The 23658-nt window shown below is 33.9% G+C and overlaps 1 protein-coding gene across 1 annotated transcript; it reads right to left on the reverse strand.

Annotated features, from left to right (window-relative positions):
* Positions 1-5180: 5180 nt before the first annotated feature.
* LOC120311425 (type II inositol 3,4-bisphosphate 4-phosphatase-like) lies at positions 5181-23415 on the reverse strand. Its single transcript, XM_039350895.1, has 5 exons — positions 23278-23415; positions 19073-19220; positions 13762-13892; positions 7677-7781; positions 5181-5305 (listed from the first exon to the last, which is right to left on the reverse strand). Exons 2-5 carry the CDS (start codon positions 19162-19164, stop codon positions 5193-5195), a joined length of 441 nt encoding a protein of 146 aa, XP_039206829.1. The 5' UTR covers positions 19165-19220; positions 23278-23415; the 3' UTR covers positions 5181-5192.
* Between the last annotated feature and the right edge of the window lie 243 nt (positions 23416-23658).

The following is a 23658-nucleotide window of genomic DNA, read 5'->3' on the forward strand; positions in this document are numbered from 1 at the left end:
GATGTAGTTTCCATCTTCAAAAAAGGAAAAAAAAATGGTCCCAGGAAATTACAGACCTATCAGCCTGACCTCAATACCTGGGAAGATTCTGACTTCCGGTGGATTTTGCGCGCGCGATGGCGGCTACTTTGTAGCCGTCTCTCCTGGGTAAGTGTAAGAACCGCTATGAACAGCAGACATCAGCTGTTCAGCGGTTCAAAATCCCCCTCCCGGGCAAAGGGGGGGGGTAGAGAGTGTCTGAATAGTGGTAGAGCCTCTTTTGCACCCCCCAAGTTTTTTTTGGGGGGGGTGAAAGGAGTGCTCCCACGGAGTTCAGACTTGTCTCCACTTCCCAGCTGTTTTTGTCCTCAGGGACAAAACGAGCCGCTGCAAACACCTCCGTGCTTAAAGAGAACTGGTGAGTTTTTTTTTATAAACGGACAGAGCTGAGTAGAGGATTTAGTTTTTCCTTTCTTTGATTTATTTGGATTTTAAGTTTTAAGACTTGCTTCTATTTTTATTCTCTCTTTTTATTTTTTTTTCTTTGTTGAAAGGGAAAGTAAAATGGCGATCGGCAAATCTCTCGGTGTTTTTTTTTCTGAAGTTAGAATGCTGACCGGCAGGCTTTTTGGTGTTTCTCTTTCTTTCCTTTCTCTTTCCCTTTTTATTTTCTTATGATTGGAATGGTTGTTTTTGGTATCTCTAAGTATTTTTTTGGGAACGGACTTTTTCTATTTAATTTTTTTTTTCTCCCTTCTTTTTATTGTAATGACCCTTTTTTGAAGGACTTTTTTCTGTTTAATTTTTTGCAATTTTTAAGAAGGAGTAAAGCTTTTTTTTAATTCTTTTTCTCTTCCTTTTTTTTTCTTTTTCCCTTTTTTCTTTTTATTATAATGACCTTCTTTGGAGGGAGTTATGATTTTTGAAGGACTTTTTATAATTTTTTAAGAAGGGCTAAAGGTTTTTCTTTAAGATGGCTCCAAAGCGTCCAGGGATTTCTACAGCTTCTAAATCAACAGTTTCACCCTCTTCTGGGGGTCAGCTAATAACTATGAAGGATTTGCAAAACATGATGGGAGATGTTATAATTCAAATTAGGGCAGAAATGAAAAAGATTTTAGAGGAAAATAATAAGATCTTGAGACAAGATTTTTTTTTGGCTTTAGAAGGAGTTGCTTCTGTTCTTGAAAAGGTGAACTCCCATGTGGAAGAGGTAGCTGAAAAAGTGGACATAATGGAGGGGAAAATTGAAAGTATGGAAAAAGAAATGGAAAATGAGATTCTTATGCTTCAATATGGACAAATGGAATATGCCTTAAGAATCAGAGGCCTGGAAGAGTCTTTGCAAGGAGATTTGAAAGAGATGGTTGCAAAGGACTTTGCATTGATTTTGAATAAAGAAAAAGAGGGAATACTTAGTGAAATTGAAAAATTATTTAGGGTTAACTCTGTGGTGGCAGTACAGAAGAATCTGCCAAGAGATGTGGTAATTTACTTTGGTAAAAGATCTTTACGCAATGAAATTGTGCAAGCCTATTATAAGAAGAGATTTCAAATTGCTTCACAAGATGTCATAATTTTTAAGGAGATCCCATCTAAAATTTTAAGAAGAAGAAAGGAGTTTGCTTTTCTAGCAAATGAACTTAAAAAGAGAAAAATTCTATTTAGATGGGATGTTCCGACTGGAATGGTGGTGAACTACCTGGGGACATGTCATAGACTTAATACTGTTTCTCAAGCAAAAGATTTTTATACTTCGGTCCTGGGGGTATGTGCATCGCCATCTATTAGGTCTCAACAAGTCCAGATCGAGGAGCAGAAGACAACTTGTGTAGCACATAATTCCAAAGAAAAGCAGCAACAGAAGAAGGTTAAGGAAGTTTCATATTCAGTGGTCTCTGAATCTCTGGGAGATGTTGGACCTACAAAGTCTTTGGAGCAATCTTCAAGGGTGGAATTGCTGCCTGAAATGGAAATTGGGAAATCTCAGTTTGAGGGGCATCAACAAGAGAGGAACGGGCAGAGGATAACTTGTATAACTTACAATTGTAAAGATCAACACAAGGAGGAATTTAAGGAATCCTTACCTGTATTGGCTTCGGAAGTTAGACCTACAAAGTCTTTGGAGCAATCTTCAGAAATGGAAATTGGGAAAACATATAAATGTAAAGAGAAAGACCAACAGAAGAAGGAGGTTGAGGAAGTTTCACAGGTACTGATTCCTGAGCTTGGGGGTCAACCAGGACTTACAAACTCTTTGGAGCGATCTTCAAGGGCAGAATTCCACGCATTCTTTTCGATGCTTGCGGGCAAGAGAGACTGATATGGATTGTGCTTATAGTAGATGCAACTGGCTATTAGACAGAAGATTATGGATATTGAATGAAAATTTTAGATAAGAAGTTTGTGTTTATAGTGGATGTAACTGGTTATTGGACAGAAAATTATGGACATTGAATGAGAACTTTAGACAAGAAGTTTACTATTGAGATTGTGGGAGAAGTAAAACTTATATCGTTTTTGGAAAATGTCTTATGTAATGTCTAAACATGTGTTTTGGGATAATAATATATTTCAGCTTTAAGTTTTAAACCTTTAATGATAATATTGTTTAAACTTGTGTTTTGAAGGGATTACAATTTGTTTATTTCAGTGAGGGAATTCTAATAAATTTGTGTTTCGAAGGGAGTATAACTTGTTTAAGTTTCAAGTAATGCTTAAATTTGGTTTTTAAATATTATTATTAATATTTCTAAGAGAAAATAATTTGTTTAATTAAATGTCTAGATTTGTTTAGGAAAGAAAGTAATGTTTAAATCTGTGTTTTTGGAGGAAGTCTATATAGAATGATGATTGTATTTAGACTTGTTTAGGATTTAAAAGTGTTTCAAGTTTTTAAATATTATTATTAATATTTTTAAGAGAAAATAATTTGTTTAGATTTGTTTAGGATTTTTAAGTTTTTTTTTTTTTGGATAGGTGAGAAGATTATGAAGATTGAAGGAAATATGTATTTATTTTAAGTTTTCTAAGAGTATTTAGTTTTAATGGTATAACAAAGGTTTATATGTTTATTTTTTTGTATTAGGATAAAGAAAGAGGGAGAAATTAGATTTTATATTATAGGCATAGATATTCAAAGAAAGTAATGTTTAAATTTGCGTTTTTGGAGGGAGTTTATATAGAATGATGATTGTATTTAAATTTGTTTAGGTTTTAAAAGTGTTTTAAGTTTTTTTCTTAATTAAGCCTGTACTTAGCTCTGGGAAGTTCAGGGGAGGGCTTGGGAGGTTGGGGAGGAGGGGGGTGAGGTAGGGTTGGGGGGGGGGTATGGGAAGGGGATTTGTTTTTGTAAAAATTTAAAAATTTTCAATAAAAAAAAAAAATACCTGGGAAGATTCTGGAAAAGATCATCAAACAACGAATCAGTGAACATCTAGAGACAAATAAAGTCATTACTAAAAGTCAACATGGGTTTGTCAAAAATAGATCATGCCAGACAAATCTTATTGCATTCTTTGACCAAGTGACAAAATTAGTGGATCAGAGGAATGCTGTGGACATAATTTACTTGGACTTCAGTAAGGCATTTGATAAAATAGATCACAACCTACTACTTGATAAGATAGAAAAATGTGGGGTAGACAGCACCACCACCAAATGGATCCGTAGCTGGCTGACCGGCCGTACTCAGCGAGTGGTTCTCAATGGAACCACATCTACATGGAGGGAAGTGTGTAGTGGGGTGCCCCAGGGCTCTGTTCTGAGCCCAGTGCTCTTCAACATCTTCATCAAGGATTTGGACGAGGGGCTAGATGGGGAACTCATCAAATTTGCAGACAATACCAAGCTGGCAGGAATAGCCAACACTCCAGAAGACAGGCTTAAGATACAGAAGGATCTGGACAGACTTGAACACTGAGCACTATCTAACAAAATGAAATTCAATGGTGAAAAAAGCAAGGTTCTACATTTAAGCAAGAAAAACCAAATGCACAAGTACAGCATAGATGGCACCTTGCTCAATAGTAGTAACTGTGAGAGGGACCTCAGAGTCGTAGTGGACAATCACCTAAATATGAGCCAGCAGTGTGCTGCAGCTGCCAAAAAGTCCAACACAGTGCTAGGCTGCATTAACAGAGGGACAGAATCAAAATCACGTGAAGTGTTAATACCACTTTACAATGCCTTGGTAAGGCCACACTTGGAATACTGCATCCAGTTTTGGTCACCACGATGTAAAAAAGATGTTACGACTCTAGAAAGAGTACAGAGAAGAGCAACAAAGATGATTAGGGGACTGGAGGCTAAAGCATATAAGGAACGGCTGCTGGAATTGGGTATGTCTAGTTTAATAAAGAGAAGGACGAGGGGGGACATGACAGCAGTGTTCCAATATCTCAGGGGCTGCCACAAAGAAGAGGGAGTCAAGCTATTTTCCAAAGCGCTTGAAGGCAGGACAAGAAGCAACGGGTGGAAACTAAGCAAGGAGAGAAGCAACCTAGAACTAAGGAGAAACTTCCTGACAATGAGAACAATTAACCAGTGGAACAACCTGCCTCTAGAAGCGGTGAATGCTCCAACACTGAAAGTTTTTAAGAAGAGCCTGGACAGCCATTTGTCTGAAATGGTATAGGGTTTCCTGCCTGAGCGGGGGGTTGGACTAGATGACCTCCAAGGTCCCTTCCAACTTTACTACTACTACTACTACTACTACTACTACTACTACTATATGATTTAGAATATGACTAATTTTCATGCAGTCTTTCAAATTCTGTAATATGGCATATGACTCATATCTCATACATTGCATGATTTAACTTTGCACCCTGATGAATTTGTGACTAAAACAACTCAACGACGTAAATTGGTTCACCCTCTCCCATTCATTTCTTCTTTTTCTAAGCACATGCTGTGATTTGTAATTGTTTTCTTAAGGTAACCTTTTTATGTTTATTTTTCATAGTTTTTCAGCTCCTTTTCTATAAAATTAGAAGAATGGAAATAACTTTAAATAATTAGATAAATATGTTTAATTTTCTAAATAAAGACATATTAATAATGTGTTACCATATACTCACTTTAGAAAAGCAATAAAAAGAGAATTAATAATGCTGATATCTTCATAATCTAAGGAGAAAAATTGCTAGAAATGTTGATAGACAATACAAAATTAGTTAGTGAGGACTATTTCTAAATTGATAGCAGTGTACTTACTTTCGTCTTTCTGCCTCAAATTTATTCAATAATTTCTGAAGACCACCATTTTTAAATCCCTGAAAATGTGCTGCAGGAGCTCCCACAGTGATGACATCATAAAGAACATCTGCAACACGAAGATTACATGCTAAATTGTACATATACAGATACATTGTAATCATATAGCGATAATAAGTAGTTTTAGTAGTCCTAACTAATACAAATGAATTTGCCTCTCCAAAATGAATTTCACCAATCATCAATTCCCAACCACTTGCAAATGACCAGGTTTACCATTCCAGGGAGCTTCTTTTCTGTCTGAAACCCTCTTTTATTGTCTCATCTGCTTAAATCTTAATGACTTCTTCAACGTTGTTAAACTAAGTCAAGAGCTTACTGTACTATATTGGCCAAGTCCATCCAGTCCATCTAGGAAATATTCTAAAGAGACATTCCTATGACAGGACATAAAGAATCAAATATATTTCCTGCTTCTTCACCCAATTATTGTGATCATGCTTTGTTAGTAAGAAAATATTTAGCAATTGGTTTTATCCTGGTAAGATACCATTACTGGATATGCCTCTTGCCAGTTTTAGAAATTTCATGAGAAAAATTTTTTTCCACGTGGTACTACATGGAATGATAACAGAAAATACAACTTTTTCAAACACAGTTATTAGCAATAACAATAGCACTTAGACTTATATACCGCTTTATAGTGCTTTACAGTACTCTCTGAGTGATTTTCAATATCAGCACATTGCCCCCCAAAATTTGGGTCTTCATTTTACCAACCTCGAAAGGATGGAAGGCTGAGTCAACCTTGAGCCAGTCAGGATCAAACTCCTGGCAGAGGGCAGAGTTAAGCCTGCAATACTGCATTTTAACCACTGCACTACCACTCAATTATTGGTTCCTTTTATTTTTGTAGTTATTTACTTAGGTAGATATAATACATTTTTCTTCCTTTTTTCAATAATGTTATTAAATATTACATTATACAGATAAAATTAATACAATTACATACTACTGAAATATATTAAAAAAATAAAACTTAAGAAACTGCAGAAAAAGAAAATATAAGAAAAGAGAAAGGTTAGAAAAAGAAGCCTCTCCCTTCATCCGCAGCAAGTCTAATCAACATTACCAATTTATCACTCTTAAAATACAATCAAACATCTATTCATTCCATACCTTACATTCTCTATAAGCCCATCCCTAAAACCTCATCTCTATATATTAATCAGCAAAGGACCACTAAGGGTTATCAAAATACTATGTAAGTATTATAATTTTTATTTAATATGCTCAGTTTGAATCTTATTCATTTCTTTTTAAACATATTCTGTATTTCCTCAAATATGGGGTATGTTTAAATAGTTGAAGTTCAATTCCAATCAGAAAAACATTAAATATCACCAAAAATAGCAATGCATTATTTTAAAAGATTTTCAATCTTTAACAAGCAGTTAAAAAAAAAGGAAATTCCAAAATGATTTTAAAAAATGAGGTTTGGTCAAACCTTGAGTCCATAAAAGACTATGTCAATGGTTCTTGAGCTTGTTGAATGAGTCCCAACTGTTTGCCAAGTTAGCAAAAATGTCAATTTCTTACTGGCTCATAAAAAAATACCCAGTTGTGTTCTTACATATGGGTAACCTCAAGATTTCTCCTTGCTCCAGAGAGAATTTTTAACAGTTTAGGTGGAGTATAGATCTGCCTTTTGACTGTAATGTATCCCATTGAACATGGGACATCAATTCACCATTAGTCTGTTATGTTTTTCTTCCTACTGTTTTAGGAATTTGCTTACTATTCATACATATTATATATTTTTTGCACAATCTTTGTTTTGTATATTAAATTACAAAACAAAATTTGTATTAACACTGTATTAATATTCATGCAGTTGGTTTAATAGACTTCAGTTTAGTGAATTTTGGAAGCAGTGTATAAAAACTATTCATAATTCTATGCATGTATTAACATCATTTTACGCTTGCATACATTTCAATTTGCCCTTTAATAGATGTTTGGGCATAGTGGACACTCCTTATTCCTTTCATGATTGAAGTTAAATTATAGGTAGTCCTCAACTTAAGATCATAATTGAGCCCAAAATTTCTGTTGTTAAGTGAGTTTTGCCCCATTATACAACATTTCTTGCCACAGTTATTAAGTGAATCACTGCAGCTGTTAAGTTAGCAACACAGTTGTTAAGTGAACTTGGCTTCTTCATTGACTTTTCTTGTCAGAAGGTTGCAAAAATGATCACAACTTCGGGATGCTGCAACGGTCTTAAGTATGAACCAGTTGCCAAGCATCTGAATTTTGATCACATGATCATGTGGATGCCACAAAGGTTGTAACTGTGAAAGTGGTCATAAGTCACTTTTTTCAGTGCCATTGTAACTATGAACAGTCACTAAATGAACTTTTATAAGTCAAGGACTAGCTATACTAGGTAGTGAACTGTATAACATCATACAGCTTACCTTTTATACAAGGACCCTGCACAAGCATTCTCTGCAGATGTAGATTTATTGGAACAAATTCTAGTGTTTTTTCTCCTTTACTGCAACTTGATTTGAAAGAAGAGCCTGAAAAAAAATGATAAAATATCCTTAACTGAAGATCCAGATGTTTTCTCTTTCTTAAAATCTAAGAAAAGCATTTTTGGGTGTGAAGAATCTTTATGCTTCAGTTTCAGAATGGCTCCCATGAAATCTAAGGAAAAGAGAGCTACTTTTAAAAATTGCTAACAACTCTATATGGACAGTTCTATGCTCCTTGCCACAATTTTCCTTTTAAAATCTAAATACCGCTCTATTTTCAATTTGTAAGAATTCACACCATAGGAATTCTGTGATGTCCAAATCCAAAATATGTACAAGATACGATTTGGATAGGAGAAGTGTAAAGGAGAAATTTAGGAAATATAAAGGAAACTTTCCTAATATCATTAAATTCAAGACTATTTGCACTATTGTAACCAAAGGATTATCTCTTTGTAATTGGTATACAAATTCAGAGGACTAACCATCCACTTATTAATACCTATCAAACAAATTAAGGCTGTAAAACAGCATAATCAATTAATAGATGATTTTACTGACAATGGTGGTGCATTTATTATATATACAGTATTTACTAAAAATAACGAACTTTGTGGCATCTTAAAGACTTTTTAAAGTATTATCTGATGTCTAATACTTAAAGTGTGTACATTCTCCTCTTATGGAAAGAGGTATCCATAAACAGTAAGGTTAGAAGTAAATGAAATGAAGGAACAATAACCTTTGCAGCAAAACCCCCACATATTCTCAGGTAGAAATGAAGGCACCTAAACAACCATTGCAGCAACCATAGAAAAAAGTCTGTAACATTATTCTCATTTTAAAGTCAAGCACTGAAGTCAGTAGTTATTCAACAGTAAAGACTGGGCTTTCAGAGATCAATGCCTATTTCTTAGCCCATGTTCTAGAATTTTCAGTGCAAAAAGTCTGGTCAATACCTCTCTGTTGCTCTCCTCAACTATGGAGAACTCAGCTACTATGTATGTACAGCAAACCTGAGCAAATTCTGTTCTAAGACATAATTGAAATTAATTATAAGTATTTTGAAAATCTTGATATAGAAGGAACAAGACCAGATAAATAGCTTGCTTATTCTGTATAGCAAGTTCATAATAGAAAACTGGAACATATTTACAATTACCATAATTTGCAGTGCAGACTTCAGTCAAGAATAATAGAGTCACACGCAGCAACAATAACACTTAATATGATTAGGCTAAGGCATGTATTCTTTACTTAATTTTTTCTATTAAGTTCTCCAAGTTCATATGTGGGCATTGTGATCCTTCTTTCTTCTCTTCATGCCACTCAACCCAAAGCCTATATATGGTTCCCAAATTTAGAATTAATCAAGGTTTTTAGCTATTATTGGAATTTATCTCTGATTCCAGTTTGTTCGGAATCATAGATTCCAATATTAAATAGTAAACAGCTGTTATATCGCATTTCCATTTTGTACATCATAATTAGTGCAAAAATTATTCAATTAACTTTAGGCATGCTCCAATATCAGCTTACTCAGATAAAGAACATAAACTTGAATTGAGTATAGTTTTCACATTCCCAGAGTTATTTATATTTTTTTGACATAGAAATAAGCGTAAAAATCCACATATTTACCAACCATTGGCAGGCTATTATACTTTACATTTTGTACATGTAAAATGATTCATATAATGAAAAATAGTAGTTTGCATGATTTTACATATGTCTGGAAAGCAGTTTTCCGTAAAAACCCAAATAAGAACTGTGTAAACAGTGTAAACTTAATGAAGATATACACCTTTATGTGCACATGCTTGTCTGCGTTTAAAGCTATTGAAATGAAGCCAGTTACCACAATTTTAATTATATAGTCAGCAAATTCACAGAGAACAATTTTAAGTTTGTAATAATTAACTTGGATAGCACAAGTCTTAATTTCAGCTTTTCAAGCTATTTAGGAAAAGTAAAATATTTTGGACCTATATGTCAGTCCAAACATATTTAATTTCTAATTCTGACTATTTTTACATTTACATTACAATTACTCAAACTAAAACTAAGCGTAGCTTTCCTGAATGGGATGCCATCAGTACACTGTGAAACTGAAATCTGAACTTCCTGATGGAAAGACGAGATATAAGCACATATGCCACATATTTCTGGAAACAATAGGTTCCACTAGAAATAACATGTAACTGAGTTATTTGCTGAACATGTTCCACTAAGAAATTTATAAATAGAATACATCTATAAATAAATGATTTATTTCCATAAATTCCATAATTATAATACCAAGATATTTTTATCACTTTTTAAAATTTTTATTTATCAAATTTAGATACCACCTCTCTCGCTATCCAAGTGACTCTGGGCAGTTTTCAGATACAAATAATAAAACTGTATAAAATAAATAAAATTTGAAAACAATTAAATCAGAGTGAAAAATAAAATAAGAGCAAACTTAAAAAGTTAAAAAAGGTGAAGGGTGCATCGTCCAGCCAACCCCAGACTTGTGTGCCATTCTTCAATCCCCAAGCCAGTTGGCAGACTATCTTCCAGAAGACTATCAGTCAATCAGAATAGAGCTGGAAGGGGCCTTGGAGGTCTTCTAATCCAACCCCCTGCTCAAGCAGGAAACCCTATACCATTTCAGATAAGTAACTAAAGAGTGGGGGCCATTATCACCTCTGGGGCAAGATATTCAATGGCAGGCGCAACAGCAAAGAAGGCCCCACCAGCTGAAATTCTTTAACCAAAAGGTTCTATAACATATCCTCCCTGTTTGACATCACATCACATTGCCCGAAATTAAACATGTAACTCCATTCAATGTACAGGGTTTTACTTTATGTTTCTTTTCAAATAGCAGCTACAGTATGTGGGTAAAAGCATCAAGATTACTAGTGCAAAGTGAAAAGATAATTCTTTCTCTGGTACTATGAACTTGATGAAAATCACATTTCCTTAAAACAAGTTTCCATCCAGACAGGGGAGTGCCTTTTCTTCCATAGCAGCTTGTATTTCATTATCAACAGTAGCATCAGAATAAATGTATAAATAAATTTATAAAATTTATAAAATGAAAATAAATATATCAAGCAAAAATTAAAATTGTGTGATAGAAATTAACCAGAAAAATAAAAAGAATAATTTAAAAGCCTGGAGAACAAAATAGGCATTTTCTATACCTAAAAGGAAGCAATGTTACTAGCAGATGAATATTGTATGGCTTGCTGGAAAAATAATCTTTGTGACTGTCAGCTATTTTATATACCAAAAAAAAAAGAAAAGAAAAGAAAAAAAGAATCTGGCTTAAAAAACAAAACAACTGCAACTATTTCATCAGGCTAAGAACAGGAGGAGAGGAAATGAACAAGGTATAGGACACTATAAATGGCAATCCTGCGCATTAAAACCTATCAGAGATATAAAATAAGAATCATCCTTTATATGGGAACAATATTGGATAGCTTCCATATATAATGAAAACATACCTAGAAATGTACATAAAGGATGGTCTAAATAACTGATAAGATGGAGAGATCTTATGCACGATCTGCAAAAAATATCATGCCCAGACCATGAAACAGATTAGATTCTTGTTATCATCTGGGCCAGTGTTTCTCAACCCTGGCAATTTTAAAATGTGTAGACAAATTCACAATTCTAGAAGTTTATACATCTTAAAAACAAACATTGATTGGACTTTCAGTTTTGCACAGTAGCACCGGACCAAGGGACTGCAGAGCTCCGTATCCCACAGCTGGTTTAGACCATCCAGGGGACCCTAAATGAATCTAAGTCACCCCAGAGAGATGACGAAGGAGCCCCCCCCCCGGTTCACTGAAAGACAGCAGTCGATCCGTTTGATCCGGGGGAAGCGCTCCAACCCGACAAGAGAAAGGCTAGCTGCACATCAGTGACTAGCCCAAGCTACCAGCAGCAGAAGTCCAAAAACACTAACCAGAACAACTATGAACAGCGTGCTTGGAACTGGGTGAGAATGTTGATCTTCTCTCTTTTATCGTGTAACTGATTTTCTGGAAAAGATCCCCAAGAAGCAAAAAATCCTCCAAAAGTGAGAAGGGAGGGAATCGCAACCCACCCTTCCATAGATGGAAGTGGCGATTTAATTTTTGTGGGGGACAGAAATATATTGAAATGAAATTAATACTATAGTCTGTATAAATCTAAAAATTATGAAAACTGTTAAGATTTCACATCTAAAAGAGTATTGATGAAATTATAAAAAATAATTATTCGTCTTAAAAGTTAGAAAATGACTAGCTACTGACACCTAGTGGACGATTAGAGCACAGAACAGCTGCATTGACTGAGAAATTGGCAAGACGTCTAGAAATAAAGAACTGAACCTCAGTACTTTTAGCCAAATAGAAAACAGCTGGGAACAGGGGAAAGAAAATACACTGGGTCACCTATTACAGATTGAGAACTATATTTGTTTTAAAAATTGCTGACCTTCTGGGATTATAGAGCGGTGGTCTCTAAGCTCAAGTATTGTCTGCAGAGAAAAATTTTGACTTTTGGCTAATTTTCTAGGGGGGAATTTACTGCATGGTTAAACATTCTGGATTGCAATTTTGGCTGGCTGATAATTGTAAGACCCCTGAATAGAAGAGCTATTATAAAATATTGCTTTCAGTGATGCTTTGACAATTGGAAATGTATTGGATAATAAAGACTATGGTACCGGTGAAATAAGACTATGGTACCGGTGAAAGAATATCTGAAGAGGGGAGATAAAACTAATGTTGCCTACCACACCTAATATCTCCTTCTGAAGGCCCCAGCCTGAAATATCAGAGACCTGCAGGAGCAATACACCAAGACAAGGCAAATATTTTCCAGGAGGAAATGTATGCAATGCTGCAACAGATTCAAATGACAATTGTGTCAAATCATGATGAAATTAAAAACAACTTTGATGACATAAATAAGCACATCTTTAACCTAAACATACAATTAAAAAACTCTCAGAAAATGACAACAAATGAACAAACAAACCAGATAACAGAACACAAATCAGAGGACAGTGACCCAAAGAGCGAAGCTACAGATGAAGAGAACCACAGCTTAATACAAACAAAAGAAAACTTGCAAGATTTTGCCATAACAATAGAAATGGAAAAGATATCTTATTTTTTAGGGCTTCAAAACAAACTTTAAGATAGGAAAGAAGATCTAACGAAATGGATTATAGAGCAGCCAGGAGAATCATTAAAGTTTGGGAGACAGAAAATGCATGTCTTAAAAACTTAACTTGTCTCTTCTATTCTCAACAACATTTACAAAAATAGAAGAAGAATCGCCTGGCAAGTTGAACACACTGACTTGGAAAGTTACTTGGCAAAAGAAGAAGGCTAGAGTTAGATTCAAGAGATTTGATTCGACTTATGAGATGGAGTGCTATGAATACAGAGGGGAAATTAAGCTTAAATAAGAATCTTGAAAACAGGACATATAGTGACTCAACAAGATGATTTTTATAAATACAATTGAAACATAAGCTGATCAGAAAAGATGTTATATGCTGATGTTACTGTTATTTGTACAAACATAAGAAAAATGTTTATATCCAACTTTGTATATATCGAAAATATAAAGGACTATATTTGTTTAATGTTGACAAAAGGAGAATACTACTGGAAGAAGAGAGGACCAAAGCAATATATCATTAATCAATATATTGATTATGGAACTATAGAATTTAATTATTATTGTTTTTTAAATATATGAACCCAGACAACACACTGTTTAACAAGCACTAAAGACTGTTATTATAAAAATCAATAAAATATATTAAAAACAAACAAACAAACACTGATCTAGGCATTGAGAGATCTTACATTCAAGTAATATCATACATTCAATACTGTAATTATTTGTTTTCATAAACTTAAGAAAAAAGGTGATTATATGAACTCATGGTTTGTGCTACATATTTCTATAGAATAAAAAATCCCAAAATCGTAAGTTTAATTATTAAACATTTTCTGACCTGTATGTTTTCCAAGTTCTGCAAGCATATTTTGGTACAGGATCAACATTTGATCACAGTGTGCAATAACATTTTTACGCATATTGTCCCAATGTGGAGAAAGCTCCCCAAGTTCTTTAAGGTCCTGATTCCTGTAGCAAAATAACAATAAAAAACGTATTTTATCAATCTAATCTTACAAAATGTTAGTACAAATTAAGTGGTTAAACAACTATAGTCCAACAGCTAGTTTTACCATTCTTATTTATATATAGCATTATCCTGGGCTTAATCAATAAAATACTTTTTTGCAAAGAGATGGATTCAGGTTTAATTCAGAGAATCTTTCAGTAGGGTAAGGAATCCAGGTAGTAATAGAAAAGGCATTCTTAAACTGGCACCCTTCATGCATCTTGGAACTACTAAATACTGGCTAAGAATTCTAAGAATGAAAATCTCAAAATATCTACATTCTAAAAGGCTGCTAGATCATCTGCTATTTCTATGTTTTACAGAGGAAATAGGTCTTTAATTAGTATCTCTGAAGATCCCTGCCCTATCGCCTTCTATTTACATTAACATTTGATGAGGTGTTATCTTTTAAATCTACACCTTTTCAATGTTTACAAATTCTAATTGTATTCTCCAGCTTTTCTGTGAAAATAAACTGGTTTCCATCTGCATTTAGTGCAACCATCTGCATTGTTTAATACTGAAAAATATGCTCTGAAATCTAAAAACAACAATTCCACCAGCATCATTAAACAAAAAACCCCAAACAAATAATGATTTCCCCAAATAAAATAGTTTAACTTGGATGATGAGAATAGCACATTCAGATTTTCATTTTTTAAATATACCACTTAAAGAAAATCTTACTTTCACTTTTAATATGTACTACCAGGATTTATCTGTCTGGATTAATCATCTTGGCAAGTGCACCTGCTAAGTGAAAATGTTGGGCTAATAAAAGATAGTCAATTCATGGAGTTACAAAAGGAGACTCTTTAGCAAACTGCCAGCTTCCCATTAACCCTGGAAACTGACATAATTGAAACACAATTCATATCAGTATTAAATGAAAAAAACATGGAAAACTTTTACTGTTAGAACTACAACTGCCTGATTTCATTGAATATAAGAAACATGTTGTGCTGGGTGAAATGTGCTGGGTGAAATTTGGTTTTAACATCTATTAATTCAGGCTAAATGTTTTAAACTACATATCTGTTTCTCCTTGATGTTAGATATTATGGTTGGTGAAAGTTTGCTGAAGACAATATAATTGTACTGCTAATTCTAATACATTTTGAGATTATTAGTAATTTCAAATATGAAATACCCCCAAAAATATAAAATGTCAAGGTTCTTGCTGAAAAACAACCTCATTTAGCCCTTTCATTCTTGAATTATTTAAGCAATGTGTTCACAAAGGATTCTGCAGCAAATCAACTTTACATCAAAATGATGATACATGTGTTGATGCAAATTTTGCCTTTATATAATTGTGTTCCAATGTTTGTTGCAAGTTATGAGATTTTATTAATTTTATTAATACATATAAAATAATAATTCTGGGTGCTTCCATTTTTCCTGATTGCAATCATCTATAATTTAATAACTAGAATTAGTAATGTTTTATCTAAATTTATTTCAACTAGAATTTCAGATGAAATGTACATAGTTTTGATTGCCATGACCCAAGATAGGTATCAAAAAGGAAGAAAGTATGATACTAGCAACTATATTATCAACTTTCAGACTGCTGCTTCAACTAGGGGACATTATCATATCAACTAGGATATTAGACTTTTTATTTTTAGGAGCTTTTCTATAGTATTCTAGAAAGTTTTTATGTCTCCCATCCTTCTTAACATTTATATCTCAGATAAGGTATAACAAAAAATGTAAGATAATGGAGGGCATGTGAATGCTTCATTTCATTTTGACATTCCTAAGGTCATTAAAATATTTGGGCTTATTTTGAATTATGTTGTCAACGCTGCTAACATTGGATGTTCTTGCTTTGACAACAGATGGAAATGCAGCCATTTTCTCTATTGCTTTTAGAATTAGTTGATGGTGGGAGAGAGAATAGAGATGAGAGTCGAGCTAGTCAAAAAATAATATCTTAGCCATGGGAACCCAAGGACATTGGGCCCAGAGCTGATAGTGTTTCGGCAGGCTGGAGAGCTGGGGAGAAAGCCCGCACTTCAAGCTAACTGGGGAATGTGATTTATGACTGGTTATTGAAGGAGGGAATTGTACTTTGTTACTTTGTATCCAGGGGAGGGGAATTTAGTTTTTGGTTTCAACTATGCAGTGTCACTTTGGCCACCTAATGAGAAGGAAGGACTCATTGGAGAAGAGCCTAATGTTGGGAAAGATTGAGGGCAATAGAAGAATGGAACGACAGAGAATGAAGTGGCTGGATGGAGTCACTGAAGCAGTAGTATTGAACTTAAATGCACTCCAGAAGATGGTTGAGGACAGGAAGGCCTGGAGGAATGTTGTCCATGGGGTCACGATGGGTCGGACATGACTTCGCAATTAACAATATGTAGTGCAGATACGTTATTTCTCGAGTAAAAGATTCTTTAAGGCAAACAATGCCTCTTTTGAAGAGTTTCATCTATCGGAACCATGACATATGTACAGTATCTCAAATTTGGAATGTATAAATATATGAAAAAATATTTTTTAAACATGGGATGTAGAAAGTTTGTTCTTTTATGATAGAAAGACATGTTTGTCTTTATTAATTAACAGGCGCCACACTGGATTTATGCCAATGAATTGTGTCAGACTAACTCGATCTTCTTTAATGGCAGAGTTACTAGACTGGATGATCCCTTGCTACAGTATATCTTGACTTTAGCAAGCCTTTGATGCTGTTATAACATCCTTATTAACAAATTGATCAAATATGGGTTTGACAACTCAAACATTATGTGGACCCACAATTGGCTCAAGGACAACTCAAAGATAGCATCAAATCTTCCTGGAGAGACATCTTGTGTAAGGTGCCATGGGAATTTGTCCAGATCCTGGTGTGAGTCAACATTTTTTTAAATGATATGGAGAGAGTTAAAGGAATGCTTACCAAATTTGCAGACAATACAAAACCAGGAGGAGTTACTAATATTTAGGAAAAGGGAAAAATCCAAAAAGATTTTGCTTAAAACAGTGGATGGAAACAAATAAAATGAAATTTTATACACAGAGAAGTATAAATTCATGCTTCTAGATAAACAACAACAGACATTCAAAATAGAGGAAATCTGGTTCAAGAACAGCACATACAAGGAGAATTTGTATGTACTAGTGGTTCATAAGCTCTATATGTCTCCACAGCATAATCCAACACTGTTCAAAGAAGACAAATAACATCAAAAATCCAGATTTAGAGAGGTACTACTCCGCTCTATTCTGTCTTGGAAGGCTTCACTGGGATTATTATGTTCAGTTCTACACATTTTAATTTGAAAAGAACATTTATTAACTGGAACAGGTCCAAATGAGGGCTACCAAATGATGAAATTACTGAAAGGGATAGTTAAAAGATCCAGTTTTCAGAAGAGAATAACAACAATAATAAAAATGAAACAGAAATGAGTAATAACATCCAAAGTAAAGCATAAAAATATTTTAAGTAGCAACAGAGAAGTAGGGAGAGAGAAAAAGAGTGGAATTACTAGCATTTTTATATACTTTTTTATTTATCTTGTTATAATGTTATATGGGAATGTCTTTGAGGGACAAGGGGAAGAGATGATACCTAAGGATTGATTAGCTATTTTCTATTATTTATCTTATTTTATATTTAAGATGTGCACGATTGATGTTAACCATCCAGGGAAACATGATCACATGAACTAATTCTACTTTAATGTCAGGCTACATTACAGAATCTTATAACTCTGAAATTACAAATCATTCAGTCACTTTTAACAGATACATTAGGGCAGATCCTTCTTAAGTTCATTTCTTTGCCTGTTAAACACTTTTTGGCTCTCCTGCCCCTTTTTATCTGATCATTCCCTAGGCAGCATCTCTTCCCCTTTTCCCTCAAAGTCATTCCCACATATCATTGCACTTTTTTACTGGTTTATCTTTTTGTTTGTTTTGCCTTTAAATACTTCAGACAGTGCTGACTCATGGGCTTGAAATGGAGATTAATGCTGCCCCCTATAGTTGGCAATAACTAGTGGAGTAAAACCCACAGAGATTCCTTCCTTTAAAAAAATAGTTTAATAATATTTTTATAGCTGTTGTATTTTTATTTATTTATTTTATTTCAATCTTCATTCTAGCATAAAGTTCATTTTATGTATCTATTTGTATTCTTTTCCTTTTGTTTACTTTACTTAATTCAAAGAATGGTAAGTCAGAATTCAACATTTTTATAAGCATGTACATTTCAAATGTACATGCTTATAAAACATCTTGTGGCCCATAACCCACAAGATGTCAAGGTCTTCATCGAAATCGATGGACGAACAACAACATTTTAAATAAGCAGCACTTTTTAACAACTGGCTGTGGGAAAATGAAGGTTCAAAACTATTACATAGATAAACAAAATACTTTGTTGTATAACCCCCCCCTGAAAAACCATGAATGAAATTTATTATATTAATATGGACCTGCTGAAAAGAATTTTAGACAAGTTATATTTACATTATAAAACCGGCTGAAGCTAGCAAATTATCTTCAATTATTCCTTATATATATACGATGTTAAAAACTATATAGTGTTTTGTTGTTGTTTTTATAATATCAGTATAAGAAAAAAATAAAAAAAGAAACACATTAACATTTAAACTTCTCTCTAATGACTAAATACATTTTATTTTCTTTATGAATAAATCTATGGCAAAATTAATGGTCTGATTATCAGACCAGTTGATTCAAAAACTTAAACATATAACATGAACATATAAAATCTCCTTGACTAGAATAATGTGATTAAGCTTCTTGAAGTATTCTATGTTTCCCTGCTCAACACTAATTCAGAAAATACTTGGAGTATGTGGCAGAACTGTAAAACAGTTTCAGATCTGGATTGGCCACACCTACGGTACTACAGGTAGGCCATTGGATTTTCCAGAGCAGGAAACGCTACATCAGCTCTAATGCCTGTTGTGGGCCCCTTAGCAATAGTTTGATTCTTTTACATTATTACATTGTTCCACTGGAGCAAGCAGTCTGGAATTCTGAATTCCTAGCATTTTGTTAATTACTATAATCAATGTTTTAAGTCAGTTTCTACCAGCAGTTTTCTAAAGACTATTCTAAAAGCACATTTTTAAAACATTTTCATTTCATTTACCTTCTCAGATCTTCCTTTATGTGAAGGCTGATAAGTTCCTTGGGAACATGAAAAGAAAGATTGCTCTCAAACATCTGTTCTCGTATATACATCCACTTGTTGTCAGAAGTGGGGAATGTATATAATTTACAGATTGGGTTTTTTAACACTGTAAAAGAGAAAGCATGGTATTGCTTAACTGCAGCTTACATTTTTTCCAAAAAATATTGCAGCATATATTTCCCAAGTAAGTGAAAGTTGTAGTTTGAAAAGCAGGAAGAGTAGTGACACTTGAATTCTGGTGTTGGAGAAAACTGAGTACACAGTAGACAGCCAAGAAAATAAAGCATGGATCAAACAAGTCAACACAGAGTTTTCACTCAAGAAATAAATGACCATGGTCACATATTAGGATATGTGGAGGGCAGTTCTATTGTTAGTATCTGGAATAGAGAACTTTTCCAGTCTGCTTCAGAAATGATACTTTTGGCACATAGAAGAATTGGGAATTGAAGCGCAAGATAAATGAATAAAGTGTGGATTGAGAAACTCTTCACTTTAATCTGACATGGCACAGCATAAACAACCATGGAAGGTCTATGGAATGACTATGTTCAGCAAAGAAGTAGTTTTTTCCTGCACATATCATACAACAATTTTATTGTCTGCTGAGTTGTCTCAGGCTGTAAGAGGCTGACTGTAAGAGGGTTGGAAGGGATCTTGAACATCTTCTAATCTAATCCCCTTCCCAGTGCAGAATCCTCATACTATTCTGAATGGCTGCCTGGTCTTTTCTTGAAAACCTCCAGTGACAGAGCACCCACAACCTCAAGAGGCAATTGTCCTATTGCTTAATATATCTAAGTCATGAAATTCTTCCTTCATTCAACTGTGGATCTATCACTGTACAGCTTCCACCCATTTGTTTTTGTTCTTGAAAAGTGGATCATAAAGTTGAAACTATATTAGTAAGCCCAATGAATTATCTTTTTTTGGAGATCAGCCAAGAGAATGTACTCTGATTATCCTCTTTCACTCTTCTGTAGCTTTCAGTCATCTTATCCTTCTGAATTGGCTGAGAGATTTGGAAATTAGAGTCATTGGTATTATGGTTGTGTTCCTATTTTTCAGATAGGTTTCATATGGTATCACTTGGAGATAATTTCTTCTTGAAATGGGAACTGTTATATGTTGGTCCTCACTTTATCATTATTCTCCAGTGCTTTTCAGGATCCATTTGAAACTATTGGGAGGGTTTGGTAGTGGATCTAATACTGGGTGATACACTATGTGTCAAGCTCCACACAGACTTGGGTGACATCAAGGAAGCAAGAATTACACACAGGTCAGTCAAATATATTTAATACTAAACATGGACTAAATGGACAGTAGGAATTTCAAACTCTCATTTATTGTAAATTGCTTTAAGGCAGAGCTCTTTAGTAATTTGAAACATTTCTTATCCTGTTTTTTTTAATCCCTGAGCTAAATTACCATTTAAACTACCAATGTACTTAGCTTCCATTTCTTAATTGTTTATATCTATTTTCTCTTCAATTATATTCCCAGTTTCTCTACAATGGTTCACATGCGGACCTATTTTTTATTTTAGGAAATGGTGTAGCTCCTTGGTGTGCTCTTCATAAGTGGCTGAAATTGAATTTGTACAAGATGAAACTTTTCACAACTCCAGAGACAAGGTAAATTTGCCTTTTCTAGACAGGATTTCATTCTCCTGTGCTTCTGGATTCAAATATCTCTCTTTTCCAAATTGTTTCAACAGTCAATGATTGATCAGGCAATATGCTAACTTTCTGAAAAATAATTTGCTTAAAACTGTGATCTGCATGTTGGCAATTTCTAACTTTCACTATAATAATGTTCCATAGGGGACTACTTTCATTTAAGTCTAGAAATTTCAGTTAGTACAACCTTCAGCAGCCATGCTGATTTTAGAAAAAGTAAACAGACCTTATTACACTTACGATAAAAGTACTTCATTGATTACACTTCATTTCCTAGGTCACTATATTAAACATCCTTCAGATTTTTGATAGAATATTCCTTTTTATATGAACTGCCATATTTATTGAAATCTTATGACAACATTGGCCTCCAAATGTCATGACTTCCAAGTAAGATCTTTACATTATCCTTCCAGCTGTTTAAAAAATACTCCCTGAAGTGCTGAGGGCTAGTAGCCTTTAATAAGCCTTTAAAAGACATTGTTTTGTCTTGGTTTTTAATTATTGATTTTAACTGTTTTAATTGCTATTTTAATTATTTGTAATATCTCAGTTTTACATTTCTTTTATTACCAATTATTGAAATACTTCATTTTATATTAATATTTGTTTATAAATCCATGAAAACTTTGCAACAAAAGACTTACTAGTGATTTGTATGAACTAGCTTTTCCCTATCTGTGCCATTCAAATTTGTTCAGTTTTGTTATTATGTTGTCTGGGGGATTTAGGGAAGATACAATCCAAAATTAAATATTAAGTTACACTATGCTTCAGAGAAAACCTCTGAATAGATAATTAAAATTTCCTCTGCATTAGTGGCTCTAATAATGTATTTCATAAAGAGAACTTGCTTGTAAAGAACAGAAAAGAAACTTAATTTTTAGAAAGTCAAAATATTAAGAAAAGTCCCTTATTTCCTTTATAGGGTCATTATCCTTTATTGAGCCCTCCCTGTTTGACTGATTTTTTAAAACAAAAAAATACACGTAGATAAGCTAGTTGTCAGTCCCTTGAATTACGCTAGATTGAAAAACAAATTTCACAAACACTGTTGGAACATTTGTTGTAGGGGATGATAACAGACTTATTGTAAATATCAGGTATCATTCAGTATATAGTATAAAACAAAGACATACATTCCTTTCCCTGTTATACCAAGAAGAATCAAGGTGGAACAGTCATCATCAGTTTCTTTCCCACTACCTCACTACATTTTCCAGTGAAAACCTGGTGTTTATGTAATGGCTTCTGATGCCTTCTTCAAGGCGATTTACATATTCTTTTACACAATATTATTTTAATGTCAACATTTGCAATTGATAAATGATTAGTAAAAAACTCAAAAGTCTTAAAATAAGAATTGAAATTCAACAATAGTTTATTAGATTAACAATGAATAGCCACTCAGATTCATTGAAAATTGGGCAATATGCTAGTATTATATTATTATTATTATTATTGTTTATTTCTCATGCTTATTTCCCAACAAAGACTTCATAATTTATAAAGGATTTGGGATTCATATCCTAAGCAGATATTTAAGAATAAAGACAATAGCCTTCCAATATAGGAGATTTTATAATCCACAATTTCAAATCCCCTCATTTTATTTCCAGAATTGCAAAGGATACAATGAGCAGTTTAAGATACAGAGGTTAAACAGGTGTACTGTATGTATGTGCACGCACACATATTCTATAAATCATTTGAGTGTCTGTTGATATCTATATAAAAGAACAAATTTTATCACATTCATCATATGACTGTGATTAAATGCACTGTCCGAGTGATCTAGGCTATCTTGTTGGAAAAAATCTTAATGGCGACTCCACTAATGGGTGAATGAGCAGCAATACACTGAATCACTATCCAATAAATCACTATCCAACAAAGAAACTTTAGGAGAAAAATTGAACTATCTAAGCGAGTAGTGTTGGAAGGACAGAGTTCTGCTTGAAATTCTAGTGATTTATCTTTGTTGCTACTTTGACACAGAAAGTTTGACTGGTTTAAATTGGAACTCCGGTTACAATTTTGCCTATATGCTAGTAGTTTAGTATTTACACCCATTATCATATACATTCCAGATTACACTAATATGCACGAAGTACAATTCTGGCTTTCAAATGAAGCCAGCAGAAAAAAAATGAGTGGATGATTTCATGGAATTTCTGCAGGGGATGAATACATTTTCCAACAGTTTCAGCTGATTTCTCCTTTGCTGTAATAGAAGTTACTGCTTTTGAAAAAGAATTTCTGGATGTCAACATTTATTGAAACTACAAAAATCGGGGTAATTATATATCTGTGGAGAGATGATTGTACAGTAAGCATGTCTTGCTTACTGTACAATCTTTGACCCCTACCGGAAGGTAATAGAAATCATATGAGCCTGAAGCTAGCTCACTCTTTTAATTCAATACGAAGGTTAACATTAAGCATTCATTAATCTCACCATTATAAATTAAATGTACATACCTGCATTTAATAATGGTAAATTATCTCTATTAATTATGTTTTCTGGAGATGAACATGAATAAACCAAGGCACACTGAAAGATAAAGTTAGCAAATGTAAACAAGAATTCATAACACAGAATAAAAATAAGTTATAAAGCAATCATACTGAATTTAATATAATGTACTACCTAGTTAAATACCATAGCGCAGTGATGGCGAACCTTTTAGAGACTGAGTGCCCAAACTGCAACCCAAAACCCACTTATGCATCGTCGGGTACCGGGTGGGTGTGGCCCATTGGGTGGGTGTGGTCCATTGGGTGGGTGCGGCCCATTGGCTGGGCATGGCTGCGGTGGTAACAGCAGACTGGGTGGGACTAAAAAGTTCATTCAATCAATTC

This window comes from Crotalus tigris, unplaced genomic scaffold (genome assembly GCF_016545835.1).
Source record: "Crotalus tigris isolate CLP2741 ecotype Arizona unplaced genomic scaffold, ASM1654583v1 scf7180000018362.2422785, whole genome shotgun sequence".
Lineage (NCBI taxonomy): Eukaryota > Metazoa > Chordata > Lepidosauria > Squamata > Viperidae > Crotalus > Crotalus tigris.

Excerpts from the sequence above, each read along its gene's own strand:
- LOC120311425 (XM_039350895.1), bottom strand. The coding sequence starts at position 19,164 with ATGTATATACGAGAACAGATGTTTGAGAGCAATCTTTCTTTTCATGTT. Across the intron at positions 7,782-13,761 it reads AGAACTTGGAAAACATACAG|GCTCTTCTTTCAAATCAAGT; the intron begins GTCAGAAAATGT and ends ATTTTTTTTCAG. Across the intron at positions 5,306-7,676 it reads GCAGGGTCCTTGTATAAAAG|ATGTTCTTTATGATGTCATC; the intron begins GTAAGCTGTATG and ends TTCGTGTTGCAG.